The sequence below is a fragment of the Mustela nigripes genome, chromosome 16, assembly GCF_022355385.1.
Source record: "Mustela nigripes isolate SB6536 chromosome 16, MUSNIG.SB6536, whole genome shotgun sequence".
Classification (NCBI taxonomy): Eukaryota; Metazoa; Chordata; class Mammalia; order Carnivora; family Mustelidae; genus Mustela; species Mustela nigripes.
Window position 1 is genome coordinate 58,039,938 of NC_081572.1, and position 15,572 is coordinate 58,055,509.

The window sequence follows — 15,572 nt, forward strand, 5'->3', positions numbered from 1 at the left end:
GGCAGGTAAAATAAGCCAAGCTGGTCCACTGGGTGGGGCGGGGCGGGGGTGGGGGTGGGGGGCTGGTTTGAGGAATTCTGGAACAAATACCTTGACCAGGGTGGGCAGCCACACTCAGATGGCCCTAGCAGATTGCTGCCAACAGGGGAATCAGGTCTGGTGTTACCAGTTTTAATTTTTTTTTCCTCGAGAGAAGCCAGAAATACAAACTTCTCTGTGCAATATCCGAATTTTTAAAGTAGCTAACTCACACTAAAAATTGTGCAGGTCAACAACACTGGTCACACAAACACATCAGTTTGCAACCTCTGATGTGTACTGGGTAGAGCTCCCATCTCATATGACCGTCAGACTTGGGGACAGATACTATTCTTAGCTCCATTTTACAGTCCTGGAATCTCAGGCCCAGAGCGATTTAGTACCTATCTAAAGTTTGAGCACCAAAGCTGGAACCTGAATGAAGTTTTTTAAAGTGCTCTTTTCTCCTCTCAAATGCATCCTTTCACTTACTACAAAACAATAAATTATGGAAAAGTAAAAACAAAGAGAATGATACTAGTCTCAACATGCAAACATAAGCACTGATAATAACAGGTGTACTTCCTTCCAGGAAAGAAAAAATCCTTAATCACTCAACGACTGTGAAGCACCTACTATCCCATAGGTCAGGCCCAGTGCCAGGTGCTGGAGATATTACAGCGAACAAGACACAGTCCCTGCCCTCCTAGAGCGTACAATCTACTTCTCATTCTTTGTTCCATTTTCCCGGCAACCTAGCGTTGATATCCAAAGAAACTTCTACAAGAAACCAAAGAATAAATAAACTGATAGTGCATTTCTGTTGGGGCCCAAGGCTTCATTCCACCCCGTCCCCCTTGGGCGCTCTCCCTAGAGAGGCAATGACGTGCGAAGCCTGGATTCCTAGTGGAGTTGAGAGGGAGAAAGGGGCAGTACTGCCCTCTCTCAGCTCAGCTGGCCGAGGACTCGCGTCTTGGCCCTCTGTCCTCAAGGAAAGGGGTCGGCGGGGGGCAAGTGGTACGAGGCGTCCAGGAAGATGACGAGGGTCCCAACGCTCGTGAAGATGATGAAGGTCCACAGGAAAAGTCGATCCACTACCATGGCCACAAACTGCCAGTCTTCCTTCAGCTGGGGGTAGGCAGAGTAAACTGTGCCTGAGCTCCAGACCCCCAGGGAAGGCCTGCCCTGTACCCTTGCCCTAGTCCTGCCGCTCAGAGACAGGGCCGGGCCGCAAGACGGAGGAAAACGAAACTGCGGGCGACGGATGGGGCGAGGAGCCAGTCGGAACACAGGGGGGCGGGACCAAGGGAGGCAAGCTTCCAATCAGAAGCAAAACGGGTGCTGGGGGCGGAGCCTCGGTCTGAGGGTGGAGCCAAGGCCACCCAGGCCCTGCCCTGCTCCGCCGTCATTGGGCTTACCGCGTCGTGGTCCTCCTGTTCCTGCAGCTGGCGGGCGATGTAGCCGATCGAGGAAACGACCTCCCGTAGCTCGGGAGGCAGGCCCACAGTCCGGGTCGGACCGTCGATAAGTCGCCGCAGGTCCGGGGCAGACAGCTCAGGCTGGAACCTGGAAGAGGCGGGACATTTGGGCCACGCTCTAGGCTCCATCCCGACTCCCTCCTCCAACACTCTTGTCAGTTTTCAAACCGTGAGAAGGCCCGTTAGGCTCTCCCAGCCAGCGGCGACCTCTCCAGCCTTCCGCAATTCCTCCCATCTTTCTACGCTTTAGTTTCCGCCTTTCCGCAAAGTAGGCGGCGGAACGGGGTACTACAATTCCCATGAACCTCAAGGGCATCTTCCGGGACCTCAAGCGGCCTGCCTCTGCACAGTCTTCTGGGAACTGTAGTTCCTGCTCTCTCTTACTTGTAGGCGACGGGGAGTAAGTGCTACCTGTTGGGTTTGGGGAAGAGAAAATCGTTCGGTGGCTTCCGGATGAAATATTCATCTGTTCCCCGACCCCAGCCACTTCCTGGAGAATCCCGGAGGGCCACAGGAGGTGGCTCTGGCGTCAGGTCTCTCTCGGGTTTGGGCCTCTTCAGACCCAGGTACAGAGGGAGTTTGTGGATGAAGATCTGCAGAGTAGAAAGGCGAGTTGGCGGGGGGGCGGGGAGGGGCGCGCTCCCGGTCTCAGATCCGAGGGGAAGCCGCCCGTCGACCCCATCCACCCGCCCATCCCCGCGCCTGCGTGAGCGCGTCCCGGCGAGCCACACAGCCTCAAGAGCTCGGAAGTGGGTTGCAGACCCTGGGAATGCGTCCCTGGAACCCAGGATGGGCAGTGCTGACGAAGGAAAGATGGGATCTAGGACATGACAGTGTCGACTGCGCAAGGTTTCAACACCCAACAGGCCTCGGCACCAAGACGCTCCACCCCAGGAGCTGTAGTTCTCCCTCGGGTCTGAGAAAGGGGAGGTTGAAGGCGGTAGGAGGGCTGCAGGGGCGATACGGGCACAGAACAGCGAACGCTAGCACCCAGGGTTAACATCGAGGTCCATCTTACCTGGCGGACCCAAGCGGGCATTTGGTGGGTGTGCGGTGAGCGATGATGCAGGTTGAGGACAACGACGCTGAGGATGACGGAGAAAGTGACGAGGACCATGGTAAACATGAGGTACTTGATAATGATGGGGACAGATAGGGAAGTCTCAGGAACTTTGTCTGCCAGCAGCAACAGGAACACGGTAAGGGTCAACAGGGCAAAGATCGAGAGCCCCATCTTCTCTCCTTATGGGGCAGAGAGGAAGGCAGAAGGGTCAGGCTTTGCCAGAAGGCAATTTCGGTGGCCTAATGAGTGACCGTGTTTCCAGCCCACACAAGCACAGGCTTTGGAAAGGGCCAAGTGCACACAGATGACTCCTACAATTATACCTCCAGCCGGGACTTACTCTTCCAAACCCCAGATTTATAGCCACCTGCTAATTGAACGTCTCCGCTTGAATGTCCAGTAGACATCTTAAACCTGTCCCAAACCGAATCCCCTGATCACCAGCCCCTCTCACAGGCTCATTTCATGAATGACCAATCCTGGGGCAGGCCAAAATCCTGTCAGTCATTCTCAACTCTCTTCACTCTTTCTTATCCCATATCCAATCCACAGCAAACCCTACTGGCTCCACCTTCAAAATATATCCCTACAAAACACCACCACAAACTCAGATCTGAGTTTTTATAAAGGTCTCTTCGCTTCATCCTACTTCCCCCTGCTGACTGTTCTCAACCGGGCTGCCAGATTGAGCTTGTTAAAATGTAAATCAGATCGTATCACTTTTCTCCAAACCTTCCTGTGGCTTGCATCTTCCTAAGCATCAAAGCCAGACCTCGGCGTGTTTGACTGTGTTGGACTGTGTTGGACAAGGCCTTCTTCCCATTATCTCTTTGACTTTATCGCCTACTGTTTTTCTCCAGGCTTCCTTCATTCAGTTATCCTGGCTCGCTCTTGAATATGCAAGACTCACTCCCACTTCTGGGCCTTTGCATTCATTGTTAACTGCGCTTGGTACATGTTCCTTCAGATATCTATCTGCCAGGGTCATTCTCTCATCCCCTTCAAATCTTCCTTCAAATATTGGTCAAATATTTCCTTTTTATCGAGGCATTCGCTGGCCATTCTATTTTTTTCTTAAAATTTTAAGTAATCTCTACACTCAGCACAGGGCTCGAACTCACAGCCCTGAGATCAGGAGTCATGTACTGTACCGAATGAGCCAGCCAGGGGCCCTTGACCGTTCTATTTTAATTTTATTTATTTATTTATTTAGAGAGGGAGAGGGAGAAAATCATCTTTTTTTTTTTTTTTTAAGATTTTATTTATTTATTTGAAAGAGAGAGTGAGAGAGAGAGCTGAGAAGGTCAGAGGGAGAAGTGGACTCCCCATGGAGCTGGGACCACGATGCGGGACTCAATGCGAGACTCAGTCCTGGGACTCCCAAGATCATGACCTGAGCCCAAGGCAGTCCTTTCACCAACTGAGCCACACAGGCGCCCAAGAGAGAGACAATCTTAAGCAGGCTCCACACCTAGCATGGAGCCTGTCTTGGGGCTGATCTCACACCCCAAGGTATGACCTAAGGAGAAATCAAGAATCAAGCACTGAACCAACTGGGCCGCCCAGGTGCCCCCTATTCTATTTTAAATTATAACCCAAGCTCTCAGTCTCATCCTCTCTACCACTCTTCCTACTTTATGTTCCTCCTTAGGACCCGTCGTCTTCTAATATAGTATCTAATAGATGTATTTGCTTTATTGATAGTCTCCCCACTAGAATGTAAACTCCACAAGGGCAAGGAGTTTTGTCTCTTTTATTCACAGATGGAGCCCCAGTGCCTAGCACATGACAGATACTAAACAAATACCATTGCATGAATGAACAGACCAACCCCTGTAGCCCATTTTAGCACCTAAATAGCAATTTGAAGGATCTAAAAATGAAGCAAAGTACATAAGGAGATGTCAGGTGGCTGATTATTCCCGGGACATAAAACAGGCACCTCAAACTTCAAGGAAGGCATTGAAATAAAAAACTTTTATGGTCTACTCTACTTAAGTTCTATAATATAACCCCAAGGTTTGCCTTGCTCTGGGAGGAAGGAGAAGTTACATTTGGAAGATTGTTCTAGAGCTGGATCACTTTCCTTCCCTAGACAGAGAATTCGATGCCAGAGAGAAGGAAAGCATACTTTAAATGACAGAGTTAAGGATTCCAGTCTGGGAATCAGACCGGCACCAACCAGAGTTAGAATCCAGACGCTACCCGTCTCTGACTGTAGCTGAAACTGGGGCAAATGACTTAAACTCTCTCAGCTACTATGACCTCCTCTGTAAAAGGGGAAGACAATTCAGCACTCACCTCACAGAGTTGTTCTAAAGATTAGAATTGAGTTAATGTAGGAGTGCCTGGCTGGTGCAGTCGGTTAAGGGACTGACTCTTGATTTCTGGGGGGTCGTGGTCTCTGGGCCATGAGATCGAGACCTGTGTCTGGCTCTGTGCTGAGCCCAGAGTCTGCTTGAGATTCTCTCTCTCTACCCCTCCCCCCTTATAAAATAAATTTAAAAAAAAAAAAGGAATTGAGTTATATGTAACATGTTCATTGTACTACTTATAGCAAGTGCTCAAAAATAGTAAAAATAATACAAACACTTACATAGAATTTACTTGGTACCAGGCATAGTTCTATTAACTCAATTAATCCTCAAAATAATCCTATTAAGTGGGGACCAATAGGAAGGAATTTGCCCAAGGTTACTCTGTAACTACATTATGCTTCCTCCTAGAGAAATGTTGCTGTTATTTCTAAAGGAATCTCCAAAGGGCTAGTAGGTGTCTGAAAAATAACAGGGGGGTGTGGCGGGTGGATACCAGGACTGGGGAAAGTGAAAGGGAGCATTGTGTAACCCCAGGAATTGGTGGGTTCCAAGGATGGTATTTTAGGATTCTGGAGGATAGGGTTCTGGAGTTCCTAGATCAACAGACCTGGGCTGCAGAAAAGGGATCAGGAGTTCCTAGATGGAGAGACCTGGGCTGCAGAGCCCCCCACCCCACTGCACCCCCACCCTGAGGTTGGAGGGAAAACCTGATCCAGGAAAAGCCTCTGGCTGAAGGGAAAACCTGGGCAAGATTGCTGCAGCACAATCCATGATGGCTTGGGCTGGCCCAAAAACCTTGCCTGGATTCCGACAGGAAGCCGAGCAACTGGTAAGAAGGTGGGTTGTGGACTCTTCCTCCCTTACCTGCATCTGGTGGCAGGTAGAAGACGAAGATGGCCAGAAGAGTGATGAGGATGCATGGGGCAATGACGTTGACCAGGTAGAAGAGAGGCTTCCGGCGAATGATGAGGTAGAAGGTGACTTCTTCGCGCTGTCCTTCCCCGCCTCCCTTAGGATCTGTGGAAGGCTGGATTAGCCGAGAAGGCTTGTGGATAATTTCCCATTGGCCATTCTCTGGGAGGAAAGAGAGGGGAGAGAAGAAAGGGACACAGATATGGGACCTGTCCTTACTGTCGCCCGATATGGCTTGCTCTGCCACATCCTAGACCTGGGAGTGGCTGATGGGATAAGACACTAGCTGTGGACACTGGGCGGGGCAGCCCGTCTCTGATGAACTTGAATGAGTCTCCACTTCCTTATCTGTGAAATGTAGAGAATCCCACTTAATTTGCCAACCCCACAGGGTCGTAGCAGGCACTGCTTTAGGAGGGTATTTATCAACCTCTTAGAAACTGGAAATCATAGAGCCCATGGGTGGGGGAACCATGCCCACTCACCAATGAAGGTCCCCTCATGAATGTGCACTTCCTGCCGCTCCTGCTTGTCGGGACCCAAGCCGGTCCGCAGGCTGACCTCTGAGCTGTCATAGCCGTAGGAGCTGAACACCATGGTGCAGTTCTGCCAGTCGAACGGGAAGTAGGTGACCTGGATGGAGCGGGGAGTCACCGCAGTTGCCAGAGAGCTGTTCGCGGCTGGGGGGCCTTGGGAGGTCATTAGGCAGGTCACAGGGACATAAGGTCACAGATGAATTGGAAGGTTATTAAGGGAGGCTATGGGCAACGGAAGCGAGGTCACTGAGAAACACTGCAGGTCAGCGATCGTGGGCACAGAAGGTGAAACCACGCCAATCAGGAGGATGCGCGCCATGGGAAGGTTATGAGGGATGATGGAGTAGGGACGGGAGTCGCTGGGGAAGCAGGGTTCCCAGGGGAAGGCCGGGCACCTGGATGCTGCAGCTGCTACGGTAGAGTCCTGGAGGCTGCCAGCGCACGGAACCATTGGAAGACACCACGACGTTCACGTCCAGGGCAACGTCAAAATTCCCGTCATTGCTGCGGGGGAGGAACCTTCTCAGCGGGAATCAGACCCCGCCCTCAGGAGGCCCCAACCTCAGGAGGCCCCGCCTCCCCAGAGACCCCGCCCACCTCCGGGTCTTAGGGAAGAGCCTACTTGTTCAGGAGCACAATGTCCGGAAGCCACACGGATTCAGCCGTGATGCGGAGTGAATCGATGCCCTCGTGCTGCGCGGGGTCCCAGCTCAGCCTGTAGTCAGTCCACTCCTGTGGGAGCAGAGGCTGAGGGGCTGTCGGGGGCTGGAGCCCGGAAGGGGACGTGGGATGTCCGCAGGAAGCCGGGTAGGGAGGGCAGGGAAGGGGAGCCATCAGGCCTGGGCTATGGTTCAGAAGTCGGGGTTCTGGTTCCGACTGCACCTTTACTCGCTGGGACCTCATCAATGAATTTCTCCTTCCCTCGCCCTGGACCCCAAATTTTTGGTCTGTAAAAATGAGGAGATTGCACTAGCTAGCCACTGAAACAGTGGTTTTGAAGCTGCAGTTCGCGACCCTTTAGTGGATCAGAAATCAAATTAGTGGCCCCAAAACAGTGTTTTAAAAAAAATAGAGTAAGGAATGCGTGGAATGCAGCTCCCAGAGTAAAGATAGGTATTGTTTCCTGAAGCTTCCGTTTCCGTTCCGTTTTCTGAGGTCGTGATGCAGGAACTGCTCTTACCGAGCCGGACATGGGAGGAAATTGGGAAGGCAGCGGGACGGGACGCCCTCTCCCACCCCGTGGGGTCTGCATACCAGGTCTAAGTACACCTTTGTGCTCATCTCCTCATCCTTCTCGTTCTAGAAGGGAAAAGTTTAAAGGGTACAGGTGACGTGAGCAAAGAGAAATGAAGGGGTTCGGCGGGTCAAGGTCTATCTGGAAACCCCCGTTTTCCAGAGTCCCCCTCTCTTGGCTCCAAGCCCCTCCCCCTAGATGCCGCGTTGGTTTGAGCCCCGCCTCTACCTCAGAAACTTCCGGCGGTCTACAGCGCCAGCCAATCCGGCTGCCAGCCGCTCGCCCCCCGACCGGCCTTCACCCTGGCCCCGCCCCGGGCCCCCCCCCCATCCCGTAACTCACCCCGCGCTGAATCTCCGGCTGTAGTTTCGCAGCGGATCCGGAGCCAAGCTCCGTCCCAGCCTGCGACCCCGCCTAAAGTCCCGCCCCCCAGCCAGTCCCGCGACCCCGGCTTCCCTTCAGGGTTCCTCGCCCTACCCCGCTCTACCCGCGGCCCGTCCAGCAGCCACGCCCACAGCTTGTCCACCGGTCCGATTTCGACCCAATCTCCGCTAACCGCCCGTCCATCTCCCGGCCTGGCCTCGCGCCATGCCCCGCCCCCAGACGGCCCTCGCTCCCGCCCCGCCCAAAGCCACGCCCCCAGCCGGTCCCGCCGGCCTGACCTCAACCCCGGCGTGCGCCCTCACCAGGCTGATGAGTTGCGCCAGGGTGAGGCCAATGCCGACCCCGACACGGTCCCCCACCTCCCGCGCCGGCCGCACCGAGCTGTCATAGCCAGAGAAGAGTTTCTCGCGGAGCCGGCCCTCCGCTTCCGTGCCGCGGACGCCTGGAGGAGGAGAGCTAGAAGTGAAGCCACCGTGCCCGGTCATGACCCCTGGCCCCGTCACTGCCACCACCCCGAGGCCCAGACGTACCCGGGGCGAGCGGCGCCCCCAGCACCCCCAGCACCAGCAGCAGCAGCGCCTCTGGGGTCATAGCCCGGCCGCGTTGCTCAGTGAGTTCGCTCGGCTCGCCAGCGCAGGGGAAGTGACGAGACGCCCAGGAATGTGCACCTGTCGTTGGGGGGCAGCCGCCAGCCCACCCGCCCCGCCCCTGGGACCTGGTCCCGCCCCAAGCAACTGCCAATGCCCGCCACCCACAGACGACAGACGACGCTTCAGTTGTATAAATCTTCTTTAATTGAGAAAGCATGGGGTGGAGACCCCGTCCCCTGGGAGCAGCCAGGAGATGGGTTGATCCTGAGCGGGGGTCTTGCGGGCCAGGGGAGTATGTACCCCTCTTTCAACAAGCGAGAAATAGAGCCCCTCCCTTTAGGGTCTGAGGCTACTCGGAGTCCCCCTCCTAGTTCACTGGTGGGCTCCCGATATTTTTCAGGCCTGCCCCTAGCGCTCCACGCTTTTCAGAAAAATCTTATCAGGCCCTTTTTGGGTACCTAAAACTTAGCTGAAGTTATAAGCTGTAAGGTAAAGCAAGTTCTATTAAGTTAGAAGCTCTGGGGTTATGTGAGGTCTCAGAGCCCAAGGGGCCCTCACTGTCCTTGGCCTGACTTGTAGGGGAGAGGGGCAGAACTTATTGCTGAATTGAGGTCCTGCACTGGGGAGCAACGTTGTGTCCTGTTTGTTCTTTTCATTCTAGATCCATTACCTTAGAGACCTCAGCTTTAAAGGGGATCTGGAAGGAATTCCTGCTGAGGTAGCTAAGTGTTCACGTGCCCCCAACCCAGGCACTGCCAAAATAATGCCATGGTTTTGGCCCCTTGGCCATCCCAGCTTCCCTGCTATGGGAGAAGATTCCTTCCCACACTCCTCTGCCCTTCCTCAGACTCCGTTTCCCTGGCAGACCCCAGCTGAGCTGCCCGAGCTGGAAACGGCATGTAAAAACAAGGTTAGCGTTCTATAGGAAGAATCGGATTTTTAGAAAGTCTAGGAAAAACCAGAAGTGTTTCTTGAGTCATCAACAAAGTTCTTGGTGAGGGTTCTTTCTGGAGCTCACCTGTGATAGGCGTTACTAGAGAAGGTAGGAGGGTGGGTCTCTATGAGCACTACTATGGCTGTATAGGCCCCGGTTCCATGCTGGAGGGAAGGGCTGAGAGTCGTGGTCTATGTCCCAGAGCTGAGATTTAGAAGGACATATGGCTCCATGTGCATCTAGAAACCCATGCTTTAGAATTGGGTGTCTTTGGGATAAGAAAGTTAAAACTGTGGTGATCTGAGACTGGTCCTAGTTCAGGCCAAGGCCAGCAGCTGGACAGGGCTCAAATCTAGCCTCCCTCTACCTGGAAACCAGGGGTCCATCTGGGTCAAGGACAGAAGCCTGCTGGATCCAGAGCAGAGCCTGGCAGCATGCCAGCGTTCCAGCACAGAGCCTTAGTGCAAAAAGGGCCCTGGCCTGGTGTTCCAGTACCCGACCAGAACAAGGCAGGAGGTGGAGTCGGGCAAAAAGGAAACTGATCCTGAGCTCCCGTGGACCTATAAATCTATGGCTCAGTGGCAATGAAGAGGGCATAGGGCTCTAGGAATTGACTGAGCCTGGGGTGCTGTTCTCTCGGCTTTGGATCCCCCCTTGGGCCTTCTTGGGAAAAGGCTTTGAGGGGCTGTGTGAAAGGAAAGAAGTGATCACCCAGGACCATTTTCAGAATCCCCCTCTCTGAACTCCTCCCAGGAGGCTGGAAGCCTGGGGTCAGGGATGGCGGGGAGTCACAGCCAGCCCCTCGGCTCCCTTAGGATAGAGTACCCGCTGGGACTTGGCTGCTCAGGGCATGAGTATGGCAGCAGGGTTTGGGGCAGGGCCGGGAGCAGGGCTAGGGGACAGGCTGTGAGAGTGGCCGTCTCCGTGCAAGGGCAGGGAGCCTCCAGTCCACGGACTACATTTCAGGGGGCAGGGAGACTGGAAGGGGAGGTCTCAGGGACACTGTGGAGAGAAGGCTCCCGGTACATGGCCACTGTGAAGGGGAGAGAGAGGAGCAGGAAGGAGAATTAGGCCCGGAGACAGCTAGAAGGAATCAGAGCTCTGAAAGGGTGCCCTTCCCCAACACTCATCCTCTGGGAACCCCAGCCCACAGGAGGAGGGCTCCCGAAACTCCCAAAGGCCAAAGCCTTCCTGGCTTGACTTGGTATAATAGGTGTCCTCCTGGATACTCGCAGGCCCTGACTGGTGTGTCACTCAATGTCCACATCAAGGCCAGTACCCTCCCATGTGGCCCAGCTTTTCCGCAGTCCCTACTCACCCTCCAGGAGCTTGGGCACAAAGTGGGCAGCTGCCTTGGTTTTCTTGACTCGATTTCCCTTCATGACTCGGCCCTCCTTGTCCAGGCCCAGGTACCAGGCCCGGCCAGAGCGGCGCTGGCGGTAGAGCGCGGAGGCATACAGAACGTAGTAGTTCTCGAAGACGCATTCCTTAAAGCGACACTCAGCTGTGAAATGTGGCTGAGGAGACAGAGACCCAGAAAGGCCCACAAAGAGACACAAAAAGATGTATCACTGGACAGAAGGGGGCCCTGGGAAGACCAAGGACCAGGATAGAATCCACACATTTGGGGCTGGGAGGTCCCACTTCTCACTCCATGCAGACACCAGGGGAAAGGGAGGGTGAGGGGGAGTCTGGTCGCCCCCTAGATTTGGGGGGCAGGGGGCTGGAATAAAAGGAAACTAGACTGGGGGGGGCAAACCCCAGGCCACTCATCCTCGCCATCTCACCGAGCTGTACAGCAGCCCCTCCGCGTTCATGGCCATGTAGTGACCCAGCTTGGCACTCTGGATGGTGACCACACGGAGCCCCACAGGGATCAGGTTGAAGTGGGCTGGGGGTGGGGAGAGGGGGGCATCAGTGCTGGGGGCCTCAGGCCTGCAGCCCACCTCCCCCACACCCAGCCCAGTTCCACTGCTTCCCTTGGGGGCCAAAGAGCCAGACAGAAAACGACGACACCGGAAGTGGGAATAGGATGGTCCCCTCCTGTCCCCACAGTCTCCCTTCCCACCCAGCCGCTGGCCTCTCCTCTCACTGAAGGAGCTGGTGTCCTCTGGGGTCCCCTGAATGCTCCCATCAGGATTCGCCTGGAGGTAGAAACCTTGGCGGCAGAACAGTTTGGTGACGATGCCTTTGAGCTGAGGCTCTGGAGAGAGAGAGAGAGAGAGACATTCATCTTCGAAAATGACATCTCTGTTCCCAGAATCATTCCTCCACTTGGCAGGATGGGAGGAAAGAAAGAGGGGAGAATGCACCGGGAGGTCAAGGGTCCCAGGGCCCCAGCTCTCTGATCCTCCAAGCAGGCTCTCTCCCATCTCTCTCTGACTCCAGAGGAAGCCCCGGTGTGGGTCCCTTCTGCTTCCTCTAACCTCCAGCTTTCTGGCTTAATTTATTGAAATTTATTTAAATGGCTTAATTCCTACTCTACAGCTCCACCAGAAGTGGGGGAAGGGAGCCATCAGAAGGCAGAGGACGGAGGGAAGCAGGCAGGACTGCAGAAGGGCCAGTGTTTGTAACTGTGGGGCGGTGGCAGGGGACCACAGGGTCGGGGCGCCCCCTCAGGAGTGGGGGTGGGACTGGGCCCGACGCTGACTCAGCACCTGCTGCTGCGGCTGCCGCTCGCTTGGCGCGGGCCTTGCCTTGGCCCAGTGCCGGCCTGTCTGACACTGACCCATCTGTCTGTCTGTCTGTCTGTCAGTCCGCGGTCTCGCGGGGGCCCGGCCCTCCCTGAGGCCCAGCCTCTCCCCTGCAGCCAGGTAACCCGCCTGAGGTGGGGGACATTCGGTACCAAACCCTAGGAAATGGGGGAAGGGGGCCGGGGAGCTGGCCAGCCGGGCGGAGTCACGTGGGGGCCGGGTCCCACTCAGAGGGTGGGCTGCGGACCGTACCACTACGGAGGGCCGGCGGAGGGTCGGCGGCGGGGGGGGGGGGGGGGGGCACGGGGGGGCTGCCCCTGGGGGAGCTGGGAGCAGGCGGGAGTGGGCTCAGAGGGACTCCTGCCAGTCGTGCCTGGACCGGGACCACGCGCCAACCCTCGCCACTCTCCTGCCCGGTCGCTTACTCTCGGCCGACTTCCCCGTACCCCCTCGGAGGTGGTACGACCCCCCAGTCTCCGCGCGGGTCTCTCGCCCCGTACAGGGTCTGAGTTCTTCGCGGCAGAGGGTACCCCCGAGCATGGGGGATCCGCTTGCGGAGCCGTGTAGGGGGTAATGGGGAGTGGCCGGCGCCCCTCTCGAGGCGCAGGTCATCGAGGAGGGCGCACAGAGGGGCGGGCCGGCGAGGTAGCTGCAAGGACACCCGGGGGAGAGCTGGGGAGATTGGCGCCGAGCCACACAGGCTCGGCCAGCAGGAACGGAGCCAAGGCGTGGAGGAGCGGGAGAACCGGGGCGGGGGCGGGGCTGCCAGAACTGCAGAAACCCTCGGGGTGACCCAGGCGTCCGGAACCCCCAGGCCCCTCCACCCGGCATTGAAAGAATCGCGAGAGCCGGCACGTAGGCGGTGGACGGTGGGGGTGGAGACTCCTGCGTTGGGTGGGGGGTGGGGGGCGGCGAGCCGGAGCCCCGAGGCTTGGGAGCGCCAGACCTAGCCCCCCAAGCCTTCCCCTTGCCCTCGACAGCAAGGAGACTCCGGGTTATGGGCAAAAGAGAAGGGAAACTGAGGCATCGTCTGGCAGAGACTCTGAGGTCCTGGCCCACCCCCTTCCACTTTCGGGGAACCCCCCCTCAGTCGGACCCCATCCTTCGGAGTCCCTGGCCTCAACCTCCCAGGCGGAGAGACCCCAGGCCGGGAGACCCCGTTCTAGCCACTCACCAGGGCCACGGTCCGGCCGCGCGGGCCGCCCCCCGCACAGTCGCACCTTGGACAGCAGGATGAGGAGCTGCTTCTGGCAAAGGGACTTGGTGCCGCGGGGACACACGCGCCGCTGCGCCGACACGGGCCGGCTGCCCCCGGGCTCACGGACCTCCCGCTTCTGCCGGATCAGGCTACTGGCCAGAGCCGCCATGGCGCCCCGGGAGGAGACACCCCCAAACTGGCAGGGGCCCGGAGCGCGCTGGGCTCCTCAAGAGAAGCCCGCTCACCAGGGCATCCTCTCCACGCTGGGGTCCCAACTCACCGCCTCACCCACGGGACCTGAGGATAAGCCCCAGGCCCCCCCCAACCCCCAGCCGCCAGCTCCCACCCTTGGGCCCCGTGTTAGCTCCACTGGCCCCAGCGCCCAGTGTATCTGTTGACCCCACCCTCGACTTTTGTCCCCTACTGGAAACTACCCTGTTCTTCACTGTCCCTGTCCTCACTTCCCTTAGGCCAAAGTCAAGACCCTCAAAATTTGCAAGATGTGTTTCCAATAGTCCCAGGCACCTTTCCACCCTATTCTGGGGACCCGCACTCCTCCCAAATCCACTCTTGTAACCTAAAGGGTGCGGGTCATTAGCGTTGATATATTAACTCAACCCCATCCCTGCTGGGGCACTGCCAATGTCAGGGAGGAACTCAACCTTGGTGTCTTTGCCACCCTCTAAGTGGAAAGGATCCCCCACTTTTTTCAATGGAGTCCCCCAAAACTGTCTGGGAAAACCCAGGCTGTCCCTGTTCAGGGATTAGGGGTTCCCAGACCCTATCTCTGGGGCATACCTTTTTTTCACCAAGTCACCTCCATTTCTAATGGTACATGGTTCCAGCTGCTGTGCCCCTTTCCTCACCTTGTCACCCTCCACCCCTTTTGAAGTCACCTCCAAATCCGCCCTTCCTAGGGCTTGTCTGGAGGGCTTCTGTCACCTCGAGATAAGAAGCATCCGGTTTTGCCCCCCCCCCCCCCCCGCTGCCCCTTAATTTCCTCGGGGACAGCTGGTGCTGTTTAGATCCCACGCCCTCCAATCCAATCAGCCCCCCGAGAGGAGTGCACCCACGTTATCACCGGTTCCCAACTGTGAACAGGCCCCCTACAAGTCAGAGTGCATCAGGGCTTTCTGCGACAGGGCTTCTCCTCTTCCCCGGGACAGCCTACATCACCCCTCTTCCTTCCCCGACGCCCCTCAACCTGTCCTGTCTTGTTGATCCGGCGACGGGTGGCGCTGGCTCCGGTTCCAGGCTCCTCCCTCCCTGTCCCTCGCCAGCGGAGCTTCCCCCCACACCGGGCTAGGCGCCCCGGACCCCAGGAAGGGGGAAGGGTGTCTCCGCAGAGCGCCCTGGTCCGGCGAAGTCAGAGCACCGGGCCGGGCGGCTGGACCAAGCAGAGCGGCGGCGGCGGCGGCAGCGGCAGTGGGGAGCTGAGGCGGCGGCGGCGGCGACAGCAGCTCCCCCTCCTCGGAGAGCCGGCCCGGGGGCGGGGCAGGGGGCGGAGACGCCGGGAAAGAGGGGGGTGCAGCCGGGCGGGAGGAACCCCGGGGTTCCTTGGATGCAGGGAGTGGGGACGGTCTTAGAGGCAGGCGGAGCCAAGGCAAGGCCACACGTTTTGGGGTTCAGAGGAGGAGAGACAAGGAGGTGACTGCACTGAACGGAACCCTGGATGGGAGGAGAGGTTCAGCTTAAGATGGATGGAATGGCGGACGCTGGGAGAATGGAAAAAGGGACCCTACTGCCCGGCCTGGGAGGGTAGAACTGAATGAGGAAAGTGGGGTCTAACTGCAGAGGGGAGGGGTGGTGGGGAGATCCAGCCCGGAGCACAACCTGGGCTGGTCTTCTTAATCTCTCCGATTTTATGGGAGCCAAACTGGTCAGTCCCTGGTTTCCACACCTTCCTGCTGCGTTTTGTCAGCAAATGTGCACCTCCACTCCTTCCCTACTGACTCCCAAAAGACCAAAAAATTGGGAAGATGGTGGCCGGAGGATGCGCTGAGCCGGGAGGGGTGCTGGCCACAGATCTGGGGAGTAAAGGGGCTAGAAATGGGACGACCGGTGCCAGGGACGGGGCAGGAGGATGGGGAGGAAACCGCGAGGCCTTCTCTGCGGTGCTCTTCGGAGTCAGGACGCGCAAGTGTCTCTCCTCGGCGAGGGGCTAGCAGCCCCCGCCACATCCCCATGGCCAACAGAAGCACCTTTCCACGCGGG

The 15,572-nt window shown here is 57.0% G+C and overlaps 2 protein-coding genes across 6 annotated transcripts; both read right to left on the reverse strand.

The window, feature by feature from the left end:
- Window positions 1-561: 561 nt before the first annotated feature.
- Window positions 562-8,594, reverse strand: CHRNB1 (cholinergic receptor nicotinic beta 1 subunit). Of its 4 annotated transcripts, none has more exons than XM_059381088.1 (11): window positions 8,474-8,594; window positions 8,246-8,385; window positions 7,580-7,624; window positions 6,948-7,057; window positions 6,721-6,829; window positions 6,275-6,422; window positions 5,742-5,951; window positions 2,515-2,672; window positions 1,908-2,089; window positions 1,437-1,584; window positions 562-1,146 (listed from the first exon to the last, which is right to left on the reverse strand). In XM_059381088.1, exons 1-11 carry the CDS (start codon window positions 8,532-8,534, stop codon window positions 1,006-1,008), a joined length of 1,452 nt encoding a protein of 483 aa, XP_059237071.1. In that variant the 5' UTR covers window positions 8,535-8,594; the 3' UTR covers window positions 562-1,005. The 4 variants fall into 4 exon arrangements, with proteins under 4 accessions (XP_059237071.1, XP_059237070.1, XP_059237073.1 ...); XM_059381087.1 differs by having other exon boundaries at window positions 2,515-2,738; XM_059381090.1 differs by lacking the exons at window positions 8,246-8,385; window positions 8,474-8,594 and adding an exon at window positions 8,037-8,119 and having other exon boundaries at window positions 2,515-2,738.
- Window positions 8,595-8,719: 125 nt separating this feature from the next.
- FGF11 (fibroblast growth factor 11) lies at window positions 8,720-14,330 on the reverse strand. 2 transcript variants are annotated; one of them, XM_059381095.1, is made up of 5 exons: window positions 13,335-14,330; window positions 11,560-11,670; window positions 11,255-11,358; window positions 10,786-10,984; window positions 8,720-10,500 (listed from the first exon to the last, which is right to left on the reverse strand). In XM_059381095.1, the coding sequence occupies exons 1-5, from the start codon at window positions 13,525-13,527 to the stop codon at window positions 10,430-10,432; spliced, it is 678 nt and encodes a 225-aa protein (XP_059237078.1). In that variant the 5' UTR covers window positions 13,528-14,330; the 3' UTR covers window positions 8,720-10,429. The 2 variants fall into 2 exon arrangements, with proteins under 2 accessions (XP_059237078.1, XP_059237076.1); XM_059381093.1 differs by lacking the exon at window positions 13,335-14,330 and adding an exon at window positions 12,586-12,787.
- Between the last annotated feature and the right edge of the window lie 1,242 nt (window positions 14,331-15,572).